We start from the raw sequence: 27,111 nt of genomic DNA, 5'->3' as shown, positions 1-27,111 counted from the left end.
CATGATCTCATTCATGTAGAAATATGCCCCATCATGATCCCCTTCATGTAGAAATATGCCCCATCATGATCCCCTTCATGTAGAAATATGCCCCATCATGATCCCCTTCATGCAGAAACATGCCCCATCATGATCCCATTCGTGCAGAAATATGCCCCATCATGATCCCCTTCATGCAGAAATATGCCCCATCATGATCCCCTTCATGTAGAAATATGCCCCAGCATGTTCCCCTTCATGCAGAAACGCCCCATCATGATCCCCTTCATGCAGAAATATGCCCCATCATGATCCCCTTCTTGTAGTAATATGCCCCATCATGATCCCCTTCTTGTAGTAATATGCCCCATCATGATCCTTCACATAGAAATATGCCCCATCATGATTCCCTTCATGCAGAAACATGCCCCATCATGATCCCCTTCATGCAGAAATATGCCCCATCATGATCCCCTTCATGCAGAAATATGCCCCATCATGATCCCCTTCATGTAGAAATTGCCCCATCATGATCCCCTTCATGCAGAAATATGCCCCATCATGATCCCCTTCATGCAGAAATAGGCCCCATCATGATCCCCTTCATGCAGAAATAGGCCCCATCATGATCCCCTTCATGCAGAAATATGCCCCATCATGATCCCCTTCATGCAGAAATAGGCCCCATCATGATCCCCTTCATGCAGAAATAGGCCCCATCATGATCCCCTTCATGCAAAAATATGCCCCATCATGATCCCCTTCATGCAGAAATATGCCCCATCATGATCCCCTTCATGCAGAAATATTCCCCATCATGATCCCCTTCATGCAGAAATAGTCCCCATCATGATCCCCTTCATGCAGAAATATGCCCCATCATGATCCCCTTCCTGCAGAAATATGCCCCATCATGATCCCCTTCATGCAGAAATATGCCCCATCATGATCCCCTTCATGCAGAAATATGCCCCATCATGATCCCCTTCATGCAGAAATATGCCCAATCATGATCCCCTTCTTGTAGTAATATGCCCCATCATGATCCCCTTCTTGTAGTAATATGCCCCATCATGATCCCCTTCTTGCAGTAATATGCCCCATCATGATCCCCTTCTTGCAGTAATATGCCCCATCATGATCCCCTTCATGTAGAAATATGCCCCATCATGATCCCTTTCATGTAGAAATGCTCAATCATGATCCCCTTCATGCAGAAATATGCCCCATCATGATCCCCTTCATGCAGAAATATGCCCCCATCATGCTCGCCTTCATGTAGAAATATGCCCCATCATGATCTCATTCATGTAGAAATATGCCCCATCATGATCCCCTTCATGTAGAAATATGCCCCATCATGATCCCCTTCATGTAGAAATATGCCCCATCATGATCCCCTTCATGCAGAAACATGCCCCATCATGATCCCCTCCATGCAGAAATATGCCCCATCATGATCCCCTTCATGTAGAAATATGCCCCATCATGATCCCCTTCATGTAGAAATATGCCCCATCATGATCCCCTTCACGTAGAAATATGCCCCATCATGATCCCCTTCATGCAGAAATATGCCCCATCATGATCCCCTTCACGTAGAAATATGCCCCATCATGATCCCCTTATTGTAGTAATATGCCCCATCATGATCCCCTTCACGTAGAAATATGCCCCATCATGATCCCCTTCTTGTAGTAATATCAGCTTCTCTTTTCCTACATTATACTGTGCTCAGATGAGGTAGGAAAAGGCTGGTGACAGATTCACTTTCATAAAATTATATAAACCATGCAAATGCCTCCTCATATGCAATTTGTAGCTCGATCCATAGTTTTCTCTTAGGAGTGAATCCCTCCTGTTATAGGCTGGATATGAGATTTAGGTCTTTCCAGTGTACTGCTGCTCTTATCAGCAATGATCTATACTTTGTATTTATGTGCTTCCTTCCATTTCTATACTGTTTTCTCTATCCTCCTTGCAGCTGTACATGCTTTCTTCCCTCTTGTGATGTGAATACCTTTCCTGCTCTTATCTCTTAAGACCTTATTCAGACATGCTTCTATTCATGAAAATTAGGACTTTTCTTCCTTTTTTTCCCACCTTATCCACTATGTGCAGGGCGAATTTTTGGTCTGTTTTTACAATTTTTTTTTTTTTTTCTAAAGCTACCTTCTGCCTATATAGACGTAACCACAATATTCCATTAATATAGTGCCAGCCCAAGTGCCCCAAAACGCTGGAATATTACACCACCAGTATTTATATTTTCCTCTGATGTAGAACCTATGCCTCTCCAGCCTTCTTCAATCAAGCACTCTTCCTCCATAAGAACAAAGGGCGGAATGACTAAAGCTGCCACCTGCTGGCCAACTCGATCATGTCTCCTCTAAAACAGTTCAGCTTAAAGGGAGTATCCAGTTTAGCAAAATAAGCAAACTGTCTCTCCTTAGTAGAGGACTTGAACACTAGTGCCACCTACTGGAAGTAGCATTCCTACAAGTCATTATCCTCCCTTTAACGAGCCTTACAATGTGACTTAGGATAAAGGCCAAACCAGAATCCCAATTTGCAGACAATGTTTCGGGGGTATTGCCCCTTGTCAGTGCAAAGTAGGAGACCTGATTTGGCTAGGTGAGGGGGGCTCAGACTGGCATCTAAAGGGTTAAGATTCAAGGCCAAATACCCCAAATGGAGAGTATTGTTTGGCTTTTTATTTCAAGCCACGTGACATGACTTGTTAACAGGGTCAATATTGACTTTTAGGATTTCTACCTCCCAAAAAGTGGCACTATAGTCCTTTATTCCTCTGAAGGTGATAATGGTGCATGGTGCGCCATGCTTGTGTGTGACCGGCGCCCTATATAAAAGTCTTATCCCTGTGCAGTCAGAATCCTGGGCACCCGCTCATGACCGGTTGGGGTGTGAGTGGCTATTTTATTGGTATTTTGCAGGTATTTGGGGCTCGCTGCATCCTGGAGGGCATTACTATTGTGACGTGATGGATTTTTCAATGACTTATACTGTCTCTTTAGACACCACGTGTTTCTGGGATCGTTTAGTACGGCTTCTCGATTATTTTGTGGGATCTCACAAATGATTTCAGGCAAATGATCCTGGACTGGAAAGGGTTTATTTAAATAGAAAAAAAAAAATCACAAGCTCAGAACGATGCATGCTTCCAGATAGCTTTCCTGCTGCATGTCATATCAATAACAGACATTCATACACAATACTCCGCTAAGTGTGTTGTGCCTTGGTCGTCTCTGTAGTTCTTCAGGCCCAACAAATTCTACTCAAGAACAACATTCTTCTGACAAGGCAAATGCTCATTATAAACCTGCAACAAGGAAAACAAAGGGTAAAGATGGAGACAATTATAATTTTAAACATAATGTCAAAGTGCAGTTTACTCATTAAATGGAATCTGTCACCAGGTATGGCCAGCTAATCTGAAAGCAGCCTGATTAGGGGCAGAGACCCTGATTCCAGAGATGTGCAACTTACTGAGCTGCTTGCTGCGGTTTTGATAAAAATCACTATCTTATCAGCAGTATATCACTAGAAGACTTGTAATACAGCTGCCATGTAGGTCTTAATATTCATGAACTCTGTATAATCTTAAACCCCAACAATGAAAGCACCTTTTGGCCGAAGTGTACCCAGAAAGCTTTCAGTGGGGATATACAGAGCTCAGCATTCAGAGCACTGATAGATTTGCAGCAGAGAATACAGGGATTATCAGATATGCAGCAAGCAGTTTAGTAAATCACACATCGCTAACATAATGGTCTCTGCCCCGCCACCATGCTGCTCAGACTTTGTAGCAAAAATCTAGTAACAGATGTGTTTCATAGCTGGCATCTGCCTGCAACAACAGCGACCAGAGCTTGCTTCAATGGCTGCAGTTTAAGAATTTAAATGCCGCTGTCAATCGCTGAAAGAGGAATTTAAATTACATCATTGTCAAAGTGTGCAGACACAAGCTCCGGATCAGCCCCTTCACAACTTCATCCATTACTCTGCAGTACGGAGGGCAGACTAATCGTCAATGCTGAGCAGAATGATATCATAGACCAGAATTATGGCAGGCAAAGCAAATTTACACAAACAAAACAGTAGAAATTCACGGTCCATTAGAAACAAAATGATCTTATTACAATGTATATGAGAGGACAGTACAAAGACCTTTCTAATGATCTTTTTACTCTTAGACCTCTGACTGGGACAAGGGGGCATCCTCTACGTCTGGAGGAAAGAAGGTTTATCTGTCCTATTGAGGGCAGAGTAAAGTACTGCAGTGCGCTGACCTTTCCCGGCACCTGCGCACTGCAGTACTCTGCTCTCAATAGGGCAGATATAGTGCACCAGCGCAGGAGCCGCGGCAGAAGTAAGGAGGACGTTGTCTCTAGAAGATGGGAGGCGCCGGACCGGACCTGAGACACCCATCGGACCAGACCGGACCCCCGGCTGAGTATAATCTAACTTGTTTGTCTTCTTTCAGGTTACTTCGGGGGCTTATCTACAGCATTACAGAATGCTGTAGATAAGCCCCTGATGGCGGTGGCCGCATCTCATATCGGAAAAATGAGGTGACAGATTCCCTTTAAACAGTTTCACATTTTCCCCCATGACCAAAATACAAATAAAAAACACACAAATCTGGTATCGCTGTAATTAGTGACCTGGGAACTCATATTGCCAGGACAGCTTGACCATACAAATGAATGATGTAAAAACAAGACTCCAAAAATGTCAGAATTGTGGATTTCAGCATTCCATTTGGATTTTTTTCTCCCTTTTCCAGTATATTTTATGGTAAAGTAAAAGGTGTAATTCCAAACTCCAACTCATCCCACAATAAACAAGCTCTCAAGCACCTAGATGAAAAATACAATTATGGCGCATGAAACAAAATAAGTAAAAAAAAATTAAAGCACAAAAATGAAAAATTCCCAGGTCTCTAAGGGGTTATTATAGGATTAAAAAAAATAGCTGTTGTCTTACAAGAACATCCCTGTCTGAGTTGTGTGATACTGCATCTCCGTTCCATTGAAATAAATGCAACATACACATTCTGTAGAATGCCATGGCACAAGTCTTAAAAGAAGCAAGCCAGGTTTCTGTAATTTAGACAGTCTGTCAGTAGGATCATCCCTCCTAAGCCTATATGGGCATGCAGGTCATAGGATTGATACTTTGATATTTGCTGATTCCGGAGAAATCTCTTGCCTCTCCCAGGCTCTGTGGCAGTCGCTGCCTGGAAGATAACTCTGCCTCTAGAGCTTGCTTCACATGTAGGGGAGTTAGTTACCAGTGTGAGACGTCATTAACACAGAACAGCAGAAAGGAAATTTGTATCCCTACAAACATTTTTTGCAGCTCTCCGAGTCCCGATATATTGTAACACAGCAACCCTGTCTGCCTGTTAGCTGAGAGGAACCTGCAGATGTGTCAGTTATAATGACACAGAGCTCTGCAATGAGATCAAGAGAGCGGCAATTACCCATCACACTGGTAACTCCCCTTCATGTAAAACAAGCTCTGGAGGCAGAGTTCTCCTATCTCCCAAGCACCACTCTCTCCATATCTTGGAAGAGGTCATTGATATAAAGTGATAAAAGAGGATTTATCCACAAGGCATCTGATGTGACATATACAGGTATCTCTCGATTCAGCATTCTATGACCTGTCTGCCTATATTAATAGTTTATATAGATCAAATGCATAGGCTATTGGCCATCTCAGTCCCAAAGTGGACAGTTACCTAGCGTTAAGTTAGGAACTTGGGATAGCACACAGTTTGGATCTGTAATGCGACCGTACCACTGGACTGAACTGTCCATGTTCAGGAGCAAAGTAGTAAGCCTGGGCTAGTGAGCTCATGAAGATGGAACATTAGTACAACCCTTTAACCAAGTGTGTGCACTCTGGGCTCCTCCGTTGTGCTTCCGAGGGAGAAATTTTGGGCTTTATATGGTATATGGCACACAGAAATTTGCAGTCAGCTTTGAGTGGTTGTCTGGCACAGCTGGTAAACAGGGCTCCCATCACAAAGATCTTCCCATATATCCTCACTCGCTGGATAATGAAGTCATATACTCGGAGCTCTTGCCACCCATTAGTGTAAAGCTTTATGAATGTATAATTAGGTTTGGATCACTTCTAAGTGAGTTTATTTGTTCCTAGAAAGAGCCAGAAAAAGTGAACACAGGTGTGAACAGAGCTTGAGTTTTGTTCGGCCAAGTCTTACCATTTGCAAAGCGGCATTGTTTGAGCACCTCGGAGAACCCCTCACACAGCTTCAGGTCACCCTGGTTCTGAGCACACTCCAAGAACTGCTTAAGCTCATACTGGCAAGGTGAGTACTGGGACTGCTGCTGGTACGCTGGCTGGGGCACGACAGGCTCCTAGGAAACAAAAACACTGTTCAAGATGCCTACTAGGTTGGACAAAAACAGCAAGGGACTTGACATTGTGTATAACCCCCTTTCACAATGCAATTGTGTGTGGTCTTGGTGAAAGGTTTTCCAGTTTTGGAAAATTTGTCTTCCAATAATAATAAATGTTATTTCTATAGCGCCGACATATTCCGCAGCACTTTACATTTCAGAGGGGATTTGTACAGACAATACATATTACAGCATAACAATAATCACAGATTATAACAAATACCAAGAGGAATGAGGGCCCTGCTCGCAAGCTTACAGTCTATGAGGAAAGAGGTAGACACGAAAGGTGGGTGGTAACAGTTGCCCTGATTGTATGGACCAGCCATAATGTTAAGTGTGTAACAGTACAGACACAGAGGGCTAATGGATGCATAAAGCATGTGGGAACATGATGCGGGGAACCTGGTTATGGTAAAACTTTTGGCTGTGCCACACAGGGATAGATTAGGTTAATGTGTTGAGGCGATAGGCCAGTCTGAATAAATGAGTTTTCAGGGCACGGTTAAAATTGTGGGGATTGGGGACTAATTGTATTGACCTGGGAAGTGCATTCCAAAGAATTGGCGCAGCACGTGTATAGTCTTGGAGACGGGAGTGGGAGGTTCTGACTATTGAGGATGCTAACCTCAGGTCATCAGCAGAACGGACGGTGCAGGTAGGGTGGTATACTGAAACAAGGGAGGAGATGTAGGGTGGCGCTGAGCCATGGAGGGCTTTGTGGGTGAGGGTAATAAGTTTATACTGAATTCTGGAGTGGATGGGTAGCCAGTGTAATGACTGGCACAAGGTAGAGGCATCGGTGTAACGATTGGTGAGGAATATGTTCCTGGCTGCAGCATTCAAGACAGATTGGAGGGGGGAGAGTTTGGTAAGAGAGAGACCGATTAGAAGAGAGTTACAATAGTCGAGACGAGAATGAATAAGAGAAACAGTAAGAGTTTTTGCAGAGTCAAAAGTAAGAAAAGGTTGAAGTCTAGAAATGTTTTTGAGGTGCAGATGAAAAGAGTGAGCCAGTGATCGAATGTCAGGGGCAAAGGAAAGCTTGGAATCAAGTATGACCCCAAGACAGCGGGCATGTTGCTGGGGAGTCATAGTGGAACCACACACAGAAATGGCAATGTCGGGTATAGGTACATTAGTAGAGGGAGGAAACACAAGGAGTTCAGTCTTTGACAGGTTCAGTTTCAGATATAGTGAGTACATGATGTTAGACACAGCGTTTAGACAATCGCCGGTGTTTTCTAGAAAGGCTGACGTGATGTCAGGAGAAGAAGCGTATAATTGGGTGTCATCAGCATAGAGATGGTACTGATTGTCTGACCAATAGGGGCAGTGTAAAAGGAGAAGAGGAGGGGGCCTAGAACCGATCCTTCTAGCTCAGTTTTCTTTTTTTAAATCATGCTCTTTGCTCACCCATCCCAGGTCGAGTTCAGAGCCTTCACTGGTGCTTCCAGTGTCTGTTATTGTCTGTAGAGCTGTCATCACGCCGACAGAACTGCAGCTAATCACTCAGTGTGGCTCAGAGCTTGTTGTGCCATCGAAGTGGCTGAGCTCTCCGATTTGCTGCAGTGCTGTCAACGTGATGTCAGCACCGCAAACAAAAACAGGTACATAAAGTGGCAGCGGAGACTGAGCTGGACACGGGGTAGTTAAGTAAAGCGCAGTTGGCTATTCAAACTAACTGCAGCCAGGAGATGGGTTTTCTAAAACCAGAAAAACCCTTTGAAGGATAAATGGTCAAGTATCGTCTTCTGGCATACCAGATAGGCAATGTTAATTATCCCTTTCGCTGCCATTGACTTAGAGTCTGGCATAGACAGGGTTAAAACCACCATCAGATTTCTCTCCCCCCTTTCGAAAGACATTAGAAATTGATGTGGCTGATATTGTAGTTAAGTGTCCATTCAGACGGGCAGATAATTGGGAAATGAGTGTACCTAGGACTAGGAAAGACCAATAAAGATTCAATGAAGCAAAAAGCTTCTTTGTTGGGTGCGATAACTTAATCCCCCCGAGTGTTGGCATCTGGGACCAAGACGTGACGTGTCACGTGGTAATAACTTTGGAAAGGTTCTTCCAATCCCAACTAATGAGAATATTGTTTTCATGACACCATGTACTTAGTGGGAAATGTTTTGAGTGATGAAAATATCAAGAAATTGCCAATTTTCAAACTTAATTTTTATACCACAGCACTAGATCACACCACAATGACAATCCTACTAAACAGCATTTCACCTACGTCTCATTTACATCAGCATCTTTTTTCATATTTCCTTTTATTTTATTGTTGAAGTTAGAAGGGTTTAGCAGCAATTTTTCATTATTTTTTTTCAAGAAATTTAACAAACCCTGTTTTTTTTTGTTTTTTTTTTAGGGACTTCAGTTTGGAAGCCATGGAATGGAGATACTATACTATTTCAAAAAGAGCAGCCCTCAAAATACAGGAAACGTGATCTTTCCAGTGAAGCATCTGAACGGTTAACGCAAAGTGGAATGAAAAATTACATTTTTTCCACCAAAATGTTGCTCTATATAAAAATGTGTCATTTTTATAAGGCTCAATAGCAGACAGGTGACCCCACAATTTTACTTGACCCCAGCTATACCACATATTTCATCAAAAACTACTGTACAGACACCCAGCACTGCTGAGAAGGGAGGGAGAACTATTTGATCTTTCGTGTGCAGAGTCCTTGATGTGTTAAAACAGAATAAACCAGCACAAGTAACCCCATTTTGGAAGCGGAATTCCTCAAGGAATTCTCCCAGGGGAGTAGCGAGCATTTTCACAACAAAAGGTGTTTCACTGAATTTTAGAACATTGGGCTGTAAAAAAAATAAACTTTTTCCCCCTAAAGTGATGTTATTGGTACAATTTTTTTTTCACAAGGGGTAATGGGAGAAAATGGCCCCAAAAATTTGTACAGCACGCGGCATACCCCATATGGGGTCATACACTACTGTTGGGGCACACTGCATGGTGAAGACAACAGTGTTATTTGACTTTTGAAGTGCAAGGTTGGCTTGATTAGTGTGCAGGCACCATGAGCAGAGCCGCAGAGGTGCCAGATCATCAGAAACCCCCAAAAGCGATCCCGTGTTGAAAATTACACCACTCTGAGAATCATCTACATGTGCTGGGACTACTTAGACTCCATCTGTGTTTTCCCAGAAATAACCAAGCAGTGGATATTGCTGAATGAGAATTGCAATTATGCCAGCTTACTGTTTTTTGGAGCCATTAGCCTTATGCTACCACAAAACTGGACTTTTTTCTATTACTATAATGGACCAGAAAAACGGAGCACAAACTGTTAGTGTGAATCGAGTCTAACCAAACTTTGTTTATTAATGTTATATAAAATCTAACTTTAACATGTTATTTAAAATACAAAATCCTACCACCCAAAGCCTCAAGGCAGTTTAAAAGCATTACCTGGTAGGTGACGTCTGCTCTCGCAGGCTCAGAACTGTTTCCACCACCAAAGCCTCCAGTCATGGCATGTCCCAAGGTGTGACCAACCGCAGAACCAACCGCTACACCAGCCGCTGTGGTTGCCATTTGTGCCATCAGGCCTGGCTGTCTAGGTGCTGCAGCCGGTCCGAGTGCCGAAGCCGCAGGTGCTACAGGGGCAGGAGGACGTGCTGCCGGCGGCGGAGGAGGCCTCATCACAGGTGCCCGGCTGAGAAAGAAAGCATTTGAAACATTACCAAACATCTAATGAATGCAGGCAGCTTCTGACTGCATTGTTTCTTTAGTGCGGTTTCACATGCGTTCATTGTAGAAACGTCACAGATTTTGTTCAAATAATGGCAATAAATGCAATTAGGCCAAGACATGTGAACTCCTAATGGTTTTTCATTAAGTATGGAATTAAACTCCTACCCATATACTAGGGGATCACTTCCTAATTGATGCTGGCAACCCTATCCTGGAAATCAGGCTCTGTGAATGGAGCAAAGGTCAAGCATGAGCGCCTTTACTCCATTCCTTCTATATGGGATTGCCAAAATCCTTATTTTCCACCATAATTTGCAAAATAAATCTTGCCAAATCAGACAAGGTGATTTTCTGGATTTGTTTTCTCATTTTGACTCTCCTAGTTGTGGTCTACCTGTGATGTCAATTACAGGCCTCTCTCATCTTTTTAAGTGGGAGAACTTGCATAATTGGTGGCTGACTAATTACTTTTTCCCCACTGTACCTGTACTCTTATTTCCAGAAATGCCAAAGAATAATTGGAGTCACGGTCTGCCTGCTCTAATTCCGCTCCATTACAAGGCCTGTTCTTGGGGTTGGTCGGGGTCCCAGCAGTCAAACCCATAGCAGTTAGGAAGTTACTCCATATTTTATGGATACAAGATAACTTCCATACTTGGTACAAATCGAGTGTACATGAACTCTAAGCTACACAAACAATCGTTTGGGTGCGTTCTTGCTGATCGGCTGATATAAAGGTCAGGGAGGTGAATAGAGACTTACAACACACAGGTAGCTATCCGGTTTATACCTAGACGTAGCAAGATGAGTGTGTACCCTGAGTTTACTCATCACAGAATATATATATTTTTTTTTTTTAATACCAGACAGGTTGTCAGGCCATGTTCCCATGTGCAAACACGCTGTTTTTTCCCCACTGCATTTTATCTGTAGATGTCCACATCAAAATACACAGAAGTATTCTGTTGCTCTGTGACCACAGACGGGTACGGCACATCTGCACCCTATTGATAGGAATTAGGGGGTGAATGTGCATTACCCAGCTGCGGCTACTATCAGTAGATGGCGCACCTCTGTAACTGGGCAGTTTCAGCTGCCGCCAGCACCTAGAACAGCTCATCAGTGGGGGTGCTGGTTGATGGAACCCCACCAATCAGACATTGATGACCTACCCCTAAGGATAAGTTATCAATGTTATAGTAGTGAACAACCTCTCTAAAAGAGTACACCCAGCAACATTTTTACCCTCTTAATATATTGCAATCATCACATTATATAGCACTGTGTACTTACATTTGCTTATTTTGCCTTTCTACCCAGCTAATGATTGTTTTCCATTAGGTCTATGACATTAAGTGATTAAAAAGAATTTGTCAGTAGGTTTTTGCTATATAATCTGAAGACAGCAGGAGATAGAGGCTGGGACACAGAATTCAGGGATGTGTCACTTGTCAAAGTGTGTGTGCTGTTTAGTGTGAAAGATTAATATTGCAGCAACACAGCACCTCACTGTCTTTGGACTTTGCACACAGAGCCTGGTGTGCGTGGGGTTAGCTTTCTCTGCTCTGCTTCATTTTAAAGCTAAAAGCTGGGATTGTCTCAGAACTGCTGCACCCAGTAATCTAAGTGAAACATTGTTGGATTCAGGGTCTCTTTGCCTACATCATGGTACTCTCAGATGACGTAACAAAAGCCTGCTGACAGATTCCCTTTAAAAACAGACTAGCTGAATCCTTCTACGCTCCATGCAGAAAGAAGTAAATTTTGTCTGTATGACTCATCAATCACTGCAGAAGTCCATGATAGAGGGGAGGGTGGAGCACCTGGATATGGAGTTCAAGAGAGGAATGATTTCTGCAGGGACAAGAGACTTCCTATTTCTAAATAGAGCAGAGAAAAGAATAAGCTGGTTAGAAAGGCAAAATGAGCAATTGTACGTGCACAGTGTTATATAATATGAGGATTCACTTATATTATGAGGACAAAACCTTTGATGGTAGGACTTCATTAAAAATGTATCAGTTCTTGGTTTTCATTTTTCAGGCTCCCTACAGAAGCCAAAAAGTGCACCTAAGAAATGGAGAGTTCAACAGCAGCTTTAAAGGCACAGGGGGCATGAGTTTTCATGCAATTACATCCACTTTGCATAAAGGGAAAGTGTCACCAGTTTTGTGACATAGCAGCTAAAAATATCACCTTATTAAGAGTCTGTGCTGCATTCCCTACATCCTTATAGAACCCCCTTACTCCCCTTGTATACTCCTGAAAACCTTTTTCTAATGTCTCCAGCACTGTATGGTAATCTTCTCAGTCCAATTCGATGGGCATTGTGTCGCACCTCTACATCACTCCCATCAGCTGTTGCTCGCCGCCCTACTTCATCGATAACGCCTCTTTCGCCGTGCAACATCTCGCGCTTGCTCAGAAATATTTTAGTTTGCGCCTGCGCAGTATGCTTTGCCCAACTGCGTGCAAAGCCGAAAAACAGAGGTGTCATGCGCCGACACGCGTACTTCCAGCTCATGTACCAGAAATACGTTTGCCAGCACATGCGCACTTCTGCTTCTCGGCTTTGCCTGCAGTTGGGCAAAGCATACTGCGCAGGCGCAAGACACAATATTTCTGCACAGGCGCGATATGACACATGGAGGTGTGGATTGTTATCCATGTCAGTAGGACAGAGAACAGCAGCCGATGGGAGTGATGTAGAGGCCTGAAACCACGGCCATCAGACCGGACTGAGATTAACATACAGCGCGTCAGATATTAAAAAACTTTTTTGTGAGTATATAAAGGGAATCAGTGGGTTCGTTAAGGATGTAGGGAATGCAGCACAGAAGCTGAATAAGGCAAAATTTTTAGCTGATATGTCACAAGACTGGTGACACTTTCCCTTTAAACGGTTAAACTCAGATTTTCTGCACAAAAAAGCAGTGTTGCTGTTATGTGTGAAATAGACCTAAAAGGTGTTTTGTGAGCACTGGGTCCCTATATTGTTTAGCACGCAAAGCTCTGTGTGTAAACAGGCTCCAATATGCCCACGTCAGAAGGCTGCAATACATGTTACCTATGTATAGGGGATTTATACACACAGCCACTGCCGTCATATGTCTGTACATGCTTCAAGAATAAGGACAATTAAAGACGCACAAGCAACAAAACCTGTTATTGCCTAAACCCATGAAGTGCATATGTGATGTAGTGTAAGTGCGTTAAAGCGAACCTGTCACCTGTTTTGGCCGCTATAGATACGGCCACCGCCTTTCAGGGTTTATACACAGCATTCTGTAATGCTGTAGATAAGCCCCCGATCCGAACTGCAAGTGAAGAAAAATAAGTTTTATTATACTCACCCAGGGAACGGTCCGGTGTGATGAGTGTCGCAAGTCCAGGTCCGCCGCCTCCCATCCTCTTGCGATACCGCCCTCCTGTTGCTTCATCGCTCCCCGGTATCACGCTCCTGCGCAGGTGTACTTCTCTGTCATGTTGAGGGCAGGGTAAAGTACTGCAGTGGGCAGGTACTAGGTCTCTCTGACCTTTCCCGCGGCTCCTGTGACTGCAGGAGTGCGGATCTCTGCAGGAGATTCTCCCATTTCCTGTGATGTCAGGTCAACAAAGCAGTCCTTCTCTCCTGCTCTGTGGATGAGGCGTCACCGCCAACATCATGCTTATTGACAGCCGGCTACCTGCACTTAGAGCAGAAAAAAGCTTCTCTGTCAACGGTACGGCAAAGGAAGCAGGAGCATCGCCGGTGGTCCATGCCCGCTCTGGGCAGAACAGGCAGGCTTACAGCCCCATGGCCCTATTTCTGCATAAAGTTAATTTTCTCCCGGGTGTCGCACTTGAAGGACTGCTAGCGGGCACCTCAACAATGTTATTAACCCTATATTTACATGTCATTATTGCACCTGACAGATCCCCTTCAAGGGGAATCTGTCACACCCCCCGGGACACTTAAGCTATTACTATGGGCATACATGTAATAGAATGGAAAAGGTAAGCCTCGTTTAACCATTCTATTACCTGTATGCCCATAGTAATAGCTTAAAAGCGTCCCGGGGGGGGGGGGGGGGACAGATTCCCTTTAATGTGAACAGAAGAAATTGGATTTAACAGTAAGTGAAGGCTGCAGCCAATCACGTCAGAGATTAGCGGCAGCGGTCTCCGTCTCATGACCTGAGACTAGCGGGAGGGGGGCACATGACGCTGGTCCAGGAGGGGAGTATCTTTATTATTATATAGCGCTAACATATTCCGCAGCGCTTTACAGTTTGCACACATCATCACTGTCCCCAATGGGGCTCACAATCTACATTCCCTATCAGTATGTCTTTGGAGTGTGGGAGGAAACCCACACAAACACGGGGAGAACATACAAACTCCTTGCAGATGTTGCCCAATATAGGATTTGTGTATCATTACCACCCTACCCAGGAGCCATTGACAACAGTTTCTAAAGTAGTGGAAAATCCCTTTAATAGATGTCACATACGGGGCTCAGTAACCTGCACAGAATGGAGACCATGCTGCCAGGCAGGAGAACAGCACACGTGACACCAGGGACGGCGGCGAAGGTGGACTCCTCCCCCCCAGCACACCGTACCTGGCTGGTGGCGCCATCCGGGACGTTCGGCTGCGACTCCCTCTTGGCATAGCTGCGACCGCTCGGTGTCTCTGCTCAGGGTCTCAACGTCCTTCACCGCTCACCGCTGCGCTTTCAGTATGCTTGCGTCAGTAGACGTGCCGGGCGCTTATATAACTTCTGACGTGCAACGTAACCACGCCCCCACGTACAGAGACGCGCGATTAACTCCGCCCAGTAAGCGTCTGCAGTGTCAGCCATGTGAAGGACCTGAAGGTCACTGCGTGACGCAGTAGTTGTGTAACTAACCCGTGACGTCATGACTCAAATGAGCTGACAGTCTATGGAGAGCGCGTCACATGACATAAAGGGCAGGCGGCAGCATCAGGACACAGTTCAGGGTGAGGCCTCCTGTTCAAGGGGGTTTCCAGCTACAACATTGTAAAGCCTTAAAGGGGCATGCCAGTGACTGACAGTACTCCATTTATCCACTAGGGGGCGATTGCACATGAGCAAGTAGATACTCTGTTCGGCCGATCCGTGCGGTCGCAGTGGTCGGACCCCACCCTACTATACTACTGCAGGCCATGTTCACACAGATCCAACATCAGACCAAAAAAAATAAAACACTTGAAAAACTTGTTTAACTTTTTTTTTAAAGAAGCTTTAAAAAAATGTGTGCTGCAATAAAAGTGCATGTCGCGGCTGTGCAGCCGATCCTGAGGGACTCCGCTCCAACCTAGGCATTTTTCTATTAAAAGGCGGCAAAAATACTTATGGAAAATAAGGGCGTGTACACACTGAGGGCCCGGTTCTTCAAGACTGCCATTGTCCATGCTGGATATGGTGGAGTGAGAGGCTCCTGATTCTTCAGGGTCTGACTCATCACCTGCTGGCATAGAGAACACCCGTCATTAGGGATGATCGGCCCCTGGAAGTTCAGGTTCTGGTCTGGACAGAACTTTAGTCCAAAGTTTAGTGCTGATACCAGGACTGTACATGAACTTGAACCTGAACCCCATGAAGTACAATGGGGACCCAGACTGTTGAAGCTGAAAATTCTCTCTCTTTGCAATGGACTATCAGAGAACGTCAGTGTTCGGCGATTAGCACTAGACAGTAACTGTCCGATACAAACGCCAATCTTTAAAGTTCGGGTCCGTTCATCCCTACCCGTCATTAATTTGACGATCGGCGGGTGCCCCACTCCAGCTCCTTCCATTATGTCAGAACTGGGCAAAAATGACAAAATCACCAGTTGCCCCAAATTAAATTTCAGTCCAGAATGTTGGCTGTTATGAGCTCATTTTCTGCTCCACCAGCTGGGAGTTCTCCATCCGTTCTCCCTCTGGTAGTGACAGGAGGTAGTGAGGTTAGTTTAATTGGTAATTGTCTGCCACCTGACGAGGAGGATAGTGATTGGATCTCTGGAGTATCAGACTGGATATAAGACAGCCAACGCCCTATCCTGTTACTGGTGATTCAGTCTGTTTCTCAGGTCTTGGAATTCAGCTCTGCTCCAGTCTTTTCAAGTTAAGTTTGTTTTTGCTAATGTTCACACTTGCTCTTGTTGGTCACCTCAGTTTTTGTGTGGTCAGGCAGCCCGGCTGGGCTGTGCTGAATTTCCACTCTTATTTATCTGTATTTGCCAATTTGTCTTTTTCTCCTTTATTAGATTGGCCTCTTTTTGCTCTGTCTTAGAATATTCCAGAGTGCTGATATAGTGGGAGAAGTCTAGTGACTTCAGGGTTAATTTTGTTATCAGAAGTGTTGGACATTATTTTTGGTAGGGTTTTTTGGGCAGATTGTAGACAGTGTCTTTCCTTTCCTGTCCGTTCAAGTTAGTTTGGCCCCATCGTTTGCTCAGCCTATTTTCCTGCCTGTGTTTGTGTTTTCATCTTGCTTCACCGTCAATACATGTGGGGGACTGTCTTTCCTTTGGGGTCTGCTCTGGGGAGTTAGTTTTCCTCTTCTCTTACTTTAGGCTTATTTAGCTCTCCGGTTGTGACGAGGCGTCCAGGACCATCGTAGGCACGCTCCACAGCTGCTGCTAGTTGTGTGGTAGGATCAGGGATCTGCATAGTTACCAACCTCTCTGGTTTTCTGAGACTTAGCGTGTGTTGCTTATTTCCTCCTCGGAGACCCATTCATAACAATTGGCATAAAAGTCTTTATGATTTGGGACCTATGTCTTTTTGCAGACCACAAATTACAAAAAACTCAAAATCTTGGGAGTTTCCACTCCAAAAACTGAGCAAAAAACTGTGTTAAGCACCATCCTATGTGCACATGGAGGTTTTCATGGTCCCAAGGGACCAAATATTACACTATATTAAATATTAGGTTTCCTTATCAATGTAATTTAACATATTTATTTTAGAGCACCATTGAGTCCATGTTGCTGTACATGTGAAAATGGGTTTACATACAAAACACAAATACAAAATTCCAAAGAACAAGATAACATTGATAGACTGACCAATAGGGAGAGGGCCCTGCCCTCGCGGACTTACATTCTACAGGGTAATGGAAAAGGAGACGGGTTGGGGGGTTGCGCTGGTGAGGTGACAGTGGTGTCACTGTAGGCAGCAGAGTTAACTAGTAATTTTTCATTTGCGCCTAATCTTTTGACACCTTTTTCAAAGTCTATTTTATATGTTTTTGCCTATATTTTTTGTTATGTTCACCATTCCAGATATTTTCAGTTGATTCATCTATTGTAACTTTTGAAAAAATTGCAAAATTTCTGCAAATGTACTGAATTTATCCCCTGGAGAGATTTTATGAATACGGCCGGGGTCACACTTGCGACTTGCGAGTGTGATGCGAGAAACTCGTGCATCAATACCTGGCACTGCTGTCGGTACTCGGACTGGAGCGTTCAGCTGCATAGAAATACATGGAGCCGCACACTCCGGTCCCTAAACACAAAATGAGTTTGTCGCCCCCACTCCTCGGCGGCTGACCCTAAATCTCCTAGATGTCCCTAATGTTGGTGAATCACATGGTCACCATTTATCCAGACACAGAAAGAAGTGTATAGGGGTTGCCAATCAAGGACTGATGTTGAGGTAGGCAACAATAAAAAGCATGTGCAAAAAAAGGGTGAAATATTAACACACTAATTCAGTGACAAGTGCAAACACTTTAGCACCTCGCTATACTGTTCTCTATTGCTGTATAGCCTTCCTGACAGCGGAAGTTGGCACCCTACTGGTCAGTGGAATGGTGCCCCCGCTCCACGACAGCTCTCCCTTGGGGTTCCTGATCGCACTATAATAATAACAGAAGGTAGCCGTATAACAACTAGTAAGGCAATTAACATCAAAAAGACAGATAAAAGCTCTAATAGCACATATACCACATCATATATGCTTAAAACAATTTGATAACAGCAAGCTTAACCTCAACGTTTCACCATATTGGATAATCAGGAGGTTAGATGTAAGGATGCTGCATGGTAGCCATCCATGTCCCCTTCTAAACAGATAACCCAGTAAAAGCTGTGTATTTTCATGGCAAAAAAGTGAAGAAAAAAAATGTGGAAAAATTGCTTTGTGTGGACAAGCCCTTACTCTTCTGAAACTCCTCAATAACACTTCAGGACAAGACAATCTGCTTCTGCTTGAAAAATGTCCCTTTTTTGTCTTGTGGTACATATTACCATTTTTTTTACACCAAATTTTTCAACATGGCGTACTCAGTTCATGAATTTTACACAAAAGCAAAAATTAATTTTATTTTTATCTTTGGCCTGTATTGCAAATATTTTATGCAAAAAAAGCACGTTTTTCAACACAATTTGCACCAAAATACTTGGTAGGCCGGGGTCACACTTGCGAGTGATATCGAGAAACTCAGACGAGTCTCTCGCATCAATACCCGGCACAGTCGCCGGCACTCGGGACCGGAGTGTGTGGCTGCATGTATTTCTATGCAGCTGAACGCTCCGGTCCGAGTGCCGGTGGCAGTGCCGGGTATTAATGCGCGAGTTTCTCACATCACACTCGCAAGTGGGACCCCGGCCGTATTCATAAAATCTCTCCAGGGGATAAATTCAGTACATTTGCAGAAATTTTGCAATTTTTTCAAAAGTTACAATAGATGAATCAACTGAAAATATCTGGAATGGTGAACATAACAAAATATACTTTATAGGAAAAACATATAAAATAGACTTTGAAAAAGGTGTCAAAAGATTAGGCGCAAATGAAAAATGACTCCTTAACTCTGCTGCCTACAGTGACACCACTGTCACCTCACCACCGCAACCCCCCAACCAGTCTCCTTTCCCATTACCCTGTAGGATGTAAGTCCGCGAGGGCAGGGCCCTCTCCCTATTGGTCAGTCTATCAATGTTATCTTGTTCTTTGGAATTTTGTATTTGTGTTTTGTATGTAACCCTTTTTTCACATGTATAGCACCATGGACTCAATGGTGCTCTAAAATAAATATGTTCAACTACATTGAAATGGAAACCAAATATTTTATACTAGCTTGGCCTGTGTGAAATTTTCGCACATTGGTCGTCGGGGGCGCAGGCAATTTCAGAAAAAGCAAGCTAGTCAAATGTAAATGTATTTGATGAGATGATGAACACAGACAGGTATTTATATATGTATTTATATATGTAGATTCTCTGGTCTGATGAGATGAAGATAGAACTTTTTGGTGATAATTCTAAGCGGTATGTGGAGAAAGCCAGGCACTGCTCATCACCTGCTCAATACAATCCCAACAGTGAAACGTGGTGGCAGCATCATGCAATGGGGGTATTTTCAGCTGCAGGGACAGGACGACTGGTTGCAATTGAAGGAAATATAAATGTGGCCAAGTACAGAGATATCCTGGATGAAAACCTCTTCCAGAGTGCTCTGGACCTCAGACTTGGCCAAAGGTTCACCTTCCAACACGACAATGACCCTAAGCACACAGCTAAAATAACAAAGGAGTGGCTTCAGAACAACTCTTTGACCATTCTTGACTGGCTCAGCAAGAGCCCTGACCTAAACCCAATTGAGCATCTCTGGTGAGACCTGAAAATGGCTGTCCACCAACGTTCACCATCCAACCTGACGGAACTGGAGAGGATCTGCAAGGAAGAATGGCAGAGGATCCCCAAATCCAGGTGTGAAAAACTTGCTGCATCATTTCCAAGAAAACTCATGGCTGTACTAGCTCAAAAGGGTGCTTGTACTCAACACTGAGCAAAGGGTCTGAATGCCTATGACTATGTGATATTTCAGTTTTTCTTGTTTAATAAATTTGCAAACATTTCTACATTTGTTTTTTTCCAGTAAAGATGGGATGCAGAGTGTGCATTAATGAGAAAACAATGAACTTTCTTGAATTTACCAAATGACTGCAATGAAACAGAGTGAAAAATTTAAAGGGGTCTGAATACTTTCCGTACCCATTCTATAGGGTCTAAACTTGATTTCTTATTATTCCATTCCATATTCATATTTTTCCTTCCAGACATTGCTGTTATCTACCCGTTACTACAGTGAGAATACTACAATCATCACATCTTAAAACATTTAAATGTCAAAGTTGATCTCTGACACCAACTTCTAAATGATGTAATTGCCAATGTACGTGCATCGATCGACAGTGACACAATCGCAGGGATCTGATGGATTATAATCTCAGTCAGGGGGCCTTGTTCAGACGCTAAGTAAACATAACCAACCCTGGATACTCATGCACGGCTGAGCTAGCCCCAGCTGTCACACAAAACAGCTATGCACATGGCTTTTGCAGACTCTTTTCAGGGCGAGATTATTGCTTCTGCTACATCCAGCAGACTGACTTAGGCTACTTTCACACATCAGGTTTTCGCCGTCAGGCGCGTTCCGGCGTCTTGCCGGAGCGCCGGATCCGGCAAATGTTTTGTAAAACCGGATGTGACGGATCCGGTTTTCTGCCGGATCCGTCTTGCGCATGAAAGCCAAAACCGGATCCGTCTCATATGGTTCTCGATCTGTTTTTCGACGGATTACGCCGGATCCGTTTTTTAAAAACGACCCTTGTGGCCTTCCGAACGGGATTGGCTACTGAAAAACTATATATACCGTGTTCCTAGAGCCCTTCTTTGACAGGTTGTAGAGGAGAAAGTGCAGGTTGGAGAGAAGAGCAAGTGACTGGCGAAGATGGATGTTGTGATTGGAAATATTTTTGAAAATTTGGCGGATTTTACAGCACCGGCGAATCGTTTGAGGGTGATTGTTCTTGGGAAGGAGAGAGCGAGACAGCAGTGCATCAGGTATCGTAGACGACGTTTGTGGATCCACCCCATCACAGCCAAGAGAATGACGCGTGGGGTCTATTCTACACTCTGCATGGACCTTAGACGAAACCCGGATAAATTTTTTGGATATGTTCGGATGAAAATGGAGAATTTTGATTACTTGGTGGAGCGCATTGCACACCTCATAAGAAAAGCGGACACCTATTGCCGCTTCTCTGTTTCACCCGCAGAGTGTCTGATGGTGACTTTAAGGTAAGCCACATTTATTGGATGTGATCGCTTCAGAGCACACTTTCACTGCAATCTTGTTGGTGGTAGTTTGTATCTCCAAGTGTTATAGCTGACTTTTGGTATGTAATGCTGTGATTTTAACCCCTTTCTGACATCAGGCGTACTATCCCGTCCATGGGACCCGGGCCCCTATGCCCATGGACGGGATAGTACGTCTACCGCGATCAGCGGCGCCCACGTGGTGAGCGCCGCTGATCGCGGCCGGGTGTCAGCTGATTATCACAGCTGACACCCGGCACAATGTGTCAGGGGCGGTCACTGACCGCCCCCGACACGTTAACCTCTTGCACACCGCGATCAAACACGATCGCAGTGTACTGGGGGTTAAAGGGAAGCATCGGCAGGGAGGGGGCTCCCTCCGTGCTTCCCTGAGCCCCCCACGGCAGCGCAATGTGCAGCGCTGCTGCGGGGGGCTCCTTTCCTGCAGGCCTCCGAATCCAAGATGGCGACGGGGGCCTTCGGGGGCCTGCAGGAAGCTGGCTTCCTCAGTGCCTGCAAAGCGCAGGCATGAGGAAGCCTTCGGCACTGCCTGTGACAGATCGCTGATCTGTCACAGTGATCTGTGATGTGACAGATCAGCGATCTGTCACAGGACAGTGATGTCCCACCTGGGACTATTTAATAAAGTTAAAAAAAAGTGTTAAAATAGTTAAAAAAAAATCGCCAAATAAATTAGAAAAAAAAAAATATTCCCCCAAATAAATCCATTTTTTGGAAATAAAAAAAAACAAAACAATAAAAGTACACATATTAGGTATCGCCGCGTCCGTAACGACCCGCCCTATAAAACTGTCCCATTAGTTAACCCCTTTAGCGAACCCCTTAAAAAATAAAAATAAAAAACGAAGCAAAAAATAATGATTTATTATCATACCGCCAAACAAAGTGTAATAACGCGCGATCAAAAAGACGCATATAAATATCCATGGTACCACTGAAAACGTCATCTTGTCCCGCAAAAAACGAGCTGCCATACAGCATCATCAGCGAAAAAATAAAAGTTATAGCTCGCAGAATAAAGCGATGCAAAAATAATTATTTTTTATATAAAATAGTTTTCATTGCATAAAACCGACAAAACATAAAAAAACGACCTAAATGAGGTATCGCTGTAACCATACTGACCCGAAGAATAAAACCGCTTTATCAATTTTACCGCACGCGGAACGGTGTAAACGCACTCCCCCAAAAGAAATTCATGAAACGCTGGTTTTTGTTCATTCTGCGTCCCAAAAATCGGAATAAAAAGCGATCAAAAAATGTCACGTGCCCGAAAATGGTACCAATAAAAACGTCAACTCGTCCCGCAAAAAATAAGACCTCACATGACTCGGTGGGTCAAAATACGGAAAAATTATAGCTCTCAATATGTGGTGATGCAAAAACTATTTTTACAATAAAAAGCGTCTTTTAGCGTGCGACAGCTGCCAAACATAAAAACCGCCATAAATAGTAAATCAAACCCCCCGTTATCACCCTCTTAGTTAGGGAAAAATAATAAAATTAAAAAAATGTCTTTATTTCCATTTTTCCATTAGGGTTAGGGCTGAGATTAGGGTTAGGGGTGTGTTGGGGTTCGGGTTGGAGTTAGAATTGGGGGTTTCCACTGTTTGGGCACATCAGGGGCTCTCCAAATGCAACATTGCGTCTGATCTCAATTCCAGCCAATTCTGAGTTGAAAAAGTCAAATGGTGCTCCTTCCCTTCCAAGCTCTGCCATGCACCCAAACAGTGTTTTACCCCCACATGTAGGGTATCAGCCTACTCAGGACAAATTGCAAAACAATTTTTGGGGTCCAATTTCTCCTGTTACCCTTAGGAAAATAAAAAATTGGGGGAAAAAAATATCATTTTTGTGGAAAAAAATGATTTTTTATTTTCACGTCCGAGCGTTATAAACTTCAGTGAAGCACTTGGGGGTTCAAAGTGCTCACCACACATCTAGATAAGTTCCGTGGGGGGTCTAGTGTCCAAAATGGGGTCACTTGTGGGGAGTTTCAATAGTTTAGGTACATCAGGGGCTCTCCAAATGCACATGACACCCGCAGACCATTCCATCAAAGTCTGCATTCCAAAACGTCACTGCTTCCCTTCCGAGCCCCGACGTGTGTCCATACAGTAGTTTTCTCCTACATATGGGGTGTCAGCGTACTCATGACAAATTGGACAACAACTTTTGGGGTCCAATTTCTCCTGTTCGCCTTGGGAAAATAAAAAAATGGTGACTAAAAATCATGCTTGTGGAAAAAATACGAATTTTTTATTTTCACGCCCGGGCGTTATAAACTTCTGTGAAGCACTGGGGGGTTCAAAGTGCTCACCACACATCTAGATAAGTTCCTTGGGGGGTCTAGTTTACAAAATGGTGTCATTTGTGGGGGGTTTCCACTGTTTAGGTACATCAGGGGTTTTCCAATCGCGACATGGTGTCCGATCTCAATTCCAGCCAAAAACGTCAAATGGCGCTGCTTCCCTTCCGAGCTCTGCCATGCGCCCAAATAGTGGTTTACCCCCACATGTGGGGCATCAGTGTACTCAGGACAAATTGCAAAATAACTTTTAGGGTGCTGTTACCCTTGGAAAAATAAGAATTGAGGGTGAAAAGATCATTTTTGTGGAAAAAATATGATTTTTTTAATTGTATGGCTTTATGTTATAAACTTCTGTGAAGCCCTTGGGGGTTCAAAGTTCTCACCACACATCTAGATAAGTTCCTTAGGGGGTCTAGTTTCCAAAATGGTGTCATTTGTGGGGGGTTTCCACTGTTTAGGTACATCCGGGGTTTTCCAATCACGACATGGTGTCCGATCTGAATTCCAGCCAATTTTGCATTGAAAAAGTCAAACGGCGCTCCTTCCATTCTGAGCTCTGCCATGCGCCGAAACAGTCGTTCCCCCCCACAAATCAGGTATCAGCGTACTCGGGACAAATTGCACAATAACTTTTGCAGTCCAATTTCTCCTGTTACCCTTGGTAAAATAAAAAAAATTGAACCTGAAGTATTTTTTTGTGAAAAAAAGTTAGATGTTCATTTTTTTTTAAAATATTCAAAAAAATTCCTGTGACGCACCTTAAGGGGTGCAGTTTTTAGAATGGTGTCACTTTTGGGTACTTTCTATCATATAGACCCCTCAAAGTGACTTCAAATGTGATGTGGTCCTAAAAATAAAATGGTGTTGTAAAAATGAGAAATCGCTGGTCAACTTTTAACCCTTATAACTTCCTAACAAAAAACATTTTGGTTCCAAAATTGTGCTGATGTAAAGTAAACATGTGGGAAATGTTAGTTATCAAGTTTTTTGTGTGCCGTATCTCTGTGATTTAAGGGCATAAAAATTCAAAGTTGGAAGATTGCGAAATTTTCAAAATTTTTGCCAAATTTCCGTTTTTTTTCACAAACGCAAGTTATTTGAATGAAATTTTACCACTAACATGAAGTACAATATGTCACAAGAAAACAATGTCAGAATCACCGGGATCCATGGAAGCGTTCCAGAGTTATGACCTCATAAAGGTACAGTGGTCAGAATTGTAAAAATTGGCCCGGTCATGAACGTGCAAACCACCCTTGGGGGTGAAGGGGTTAAACTAATTGATTTGTTTTTTTAATTCCCCACAGATTTCTTGCAACTGGAGAATCCCTTTCGTCACTGCATTTCCAGTACAGACTCGGGATTTCCACCATATCTGGAATAGTGAAGCACACATGCCGTGCACTGTGGGACTCCTTAGCTGAAGAGTTTTTACCAGAGCCCACAACAGGGAGGTGGATTGAAATTTCTGAAAAGTTTCTACAGATATGTCAGTTTCCGAACTGCTTGGGCGCTGTGGACGGGAAACATATCCGCATTGTAAAGCCAGCCGGATCGGGATCGGAATATTTCAATTACAAGAAATATTTTTCAATTGTCCTCATGGCCATCGCTGACGCGGAATACAAATTTATTGCTGTTGATATTGGGGCCTATGGCCGCTCCAATGACTCTCAAGTTTTCAAACTGTCTGCCATGGGGCGTAAACTGTATGGAAACACCTTCCAGTTCCCACCCCCTAGACCGCTGCCGCAAACATCTGGTCCACCTATGCCATTTGTCTGTGTAGGGGATGAAGCCTTCCAGCTGTCAGAACACCTTTTGAAACCGTACGGTAGCAGAGGATTGTCAAGAACAAAACGCATTTTTAATTACCGCCTCACAAGAGCAAGAAGAATGGTTGAATGTACCTTTGGTATTCTGACAGCCAAATGGCGGGTCCTATTGACTGCGATCAACCTCAAGACAGAAACTGTGGACGAGGTGATCAAAGCTTGCGTGGTACTCCACAATTTTGTTATCTGCAAGGAACCCATTTCCATTGAGGACACCTCTGAAGAAACCACCTTGCAAGATTACCATGACATTACCACTAGAAGTTCTGTGACGGTTTCAGTAATGAGGGACAATTTTGCACTATACGTTATTATTATTATTTATTGTTATAGCGCCATTTATTCCATGGCGCTTTACATGTAGGGAGGGGTATACATAAAAACAAGTACAATAATGTTGAACAATACAAGTCATAACTGGTACAGGAGGAGAGAGGACCCTGCCCGCGAAGGCTCACAATCTACAAGGGATGGGTGAAAATACAGTAGGCGAGGGTAGAGCTGGTCATGCAGCGGTTTGGTCGATCGGTGGTTACTGCAGGTTATAGGCTTGTCGGAAGAGGTGGGTCTTCAGGCGCTTTTTGAAGGTTGCGATGGTAGGTGAGAGTCTGATATGTTGTGGTAGAGAGTTCCAGAGTAGGGGTGATGCACGAGAGAAATCTTGTATGCGATTGTGGGAAGAGGAGATAAGAGGGGAGTAGAGAAGGAGATCTTGTGAGGATCGGAGGTTGCGTGCAGGGAAGTACCGGGAGACAAGGTCACAGATGTATGGAGGAGACAGGTTGTGGATGGCTTTGTATGTCATGGTTAGGGTTTTGTACTGGAGTCTCTGGGCAATGGGGAGCCAGTGAAGGTATTGACAGAGGGGAGAAGCTGGGGAATAGCGGGGGGACAGGTGTATTAGTCGGGCAGCAGAGTTTAGAATAGATTGGAGGGGTGCGAGAGTGTTCGAGGGGAGGCCACTGAGCAGGAGGTTGCAGTAGTCAAGGCGAGAGATAATGAGGGCATGGACTAGGGTTTTTGCAGATTCTTGGTTGAGGAATGAACGGATTCGTGAAATATTTTTGAGTTGAAGTGGAAAGGGCTTGGATATGTGGTTTGAAGGAGAGATCAGCATCAAGGATTACCCCGAGGCAGCGAGCTTGTGGGACTGGGGAGAGTGGGCAGCCATTTACTGTAATGGATAGGTTCGTTGGGGTGGTCACGTGAGATGGGGGAAAGATGATAAATTCTGTTTTGTCCATGTTAAGTTTCAGAAATCTGGTAGAGAAGAAGGATGAAATAGTTGACAGACATTGAGGGATTCTGGTTAGCAGGGAGGTGATATCTGGTCCAGAGATGTAGATCTGTGTGTCATCAGCATAGAGATGATACTGAAAGCCATGAGATTCTATAAGCTGTCCCAGGCCAAAGGTGTAAATGGAGAAGAGCAGGGGTCCTAGGACTGAACCTTGTGGGACTCCGACAGATAGGGGGTGAGGAGGTGGTGTGTGAGTGGGAGACGCTGAATGTCCGGTCTGTTAGGTATGATGAGATCCAGGACAAGGCCAAGTCTGTGATGCCAAGGCATGAGAGGGTCTGTAATAGTAGGGAATGGTCCACTGTGTCAAAGGCAGCCGACAGGTCCAGGAGGAGGAGGACAGAGTAGTGTCGCTTTCTCTTGGCGGTTAAGAGGTCATTGGTGACC

General features: G+C 44.1%; 1 protein-coding gene across 1 annotated transcript; it reads right to left on the bottom strand.

The window, feature by feature from the left end:
* Positions 1-3,093: 3,093 nt before the first annotated feature.
* On the bottom strand, positions 3,094-14,927 carry CHCHD2 (coiled-coil-helix-coiled-coil-helix domain containing 2). Its single transcript, XM_073558941.1, has 4 exons — positions 14,759-14,927; positions 9,871-10,117; positions 6,233-6,389; positions 3,094-3,319 (listed from the first exon to the last, which is right to left on the bottom strand). The coding sequence occupies exons 1-4, from the start codon at positions 14,806-14,808 to the stop codon at positions 3,312-3,314; spliced, it is 462 nt and encodes a 153-aa protein (XP_073415042.1). The 5' UTR covers positions 14,809-14,927; the 3' UTR covers positions 3,094-3,311.
* Between the last annotated feature and the right edge of the window lie 12,184 nt (positions 14,928-27,111).

The sequence above is a fragment of the Dendrobates tinctorius genome, unplaced genomic scaffold (genome assembly GCF_039654945.1).
Source record: "Dendrobates tinctorius isolate UK_male_01 unplaced genomic scaffold, ASM3965494v1 ptg000263l, whole genome shotgun sequence".
In the NCBI taxonomy this organism is placed as follows: Eukaryota; Metazoa; Chordata; class Amphibia; order Anura; family Dendrobatidae; genus Dendrobates; species Dendrobates tinctorius.
This window is presented reverse-complemented; position numbering and strand designations above follow the sequence as displayed.

Coding starts and splice junctions, on each gene's coding strand:
- CHCHD2 (XM_073558941.1), bottom strand. CDS start 14,808: ATGCCAAGAGGGAGTCGCAGCCGAACGTCCCGGATGGCGCCACCAGCC. Junction 10,118..14,758: donor CGGATGGCGCCACCAGCCAG/GTACGGTGTGCT, acceptor TTTCTTTCTCAG/CCGGGCACCTGTGATGAGGC. Junction 6,390..9,870: donor GAGCAGACGTCACCTACCAG/GTAATGCTTTTA, acceptor TTTGTTTCCTAG/GAGCCTGTCGTGCCCCAGCC.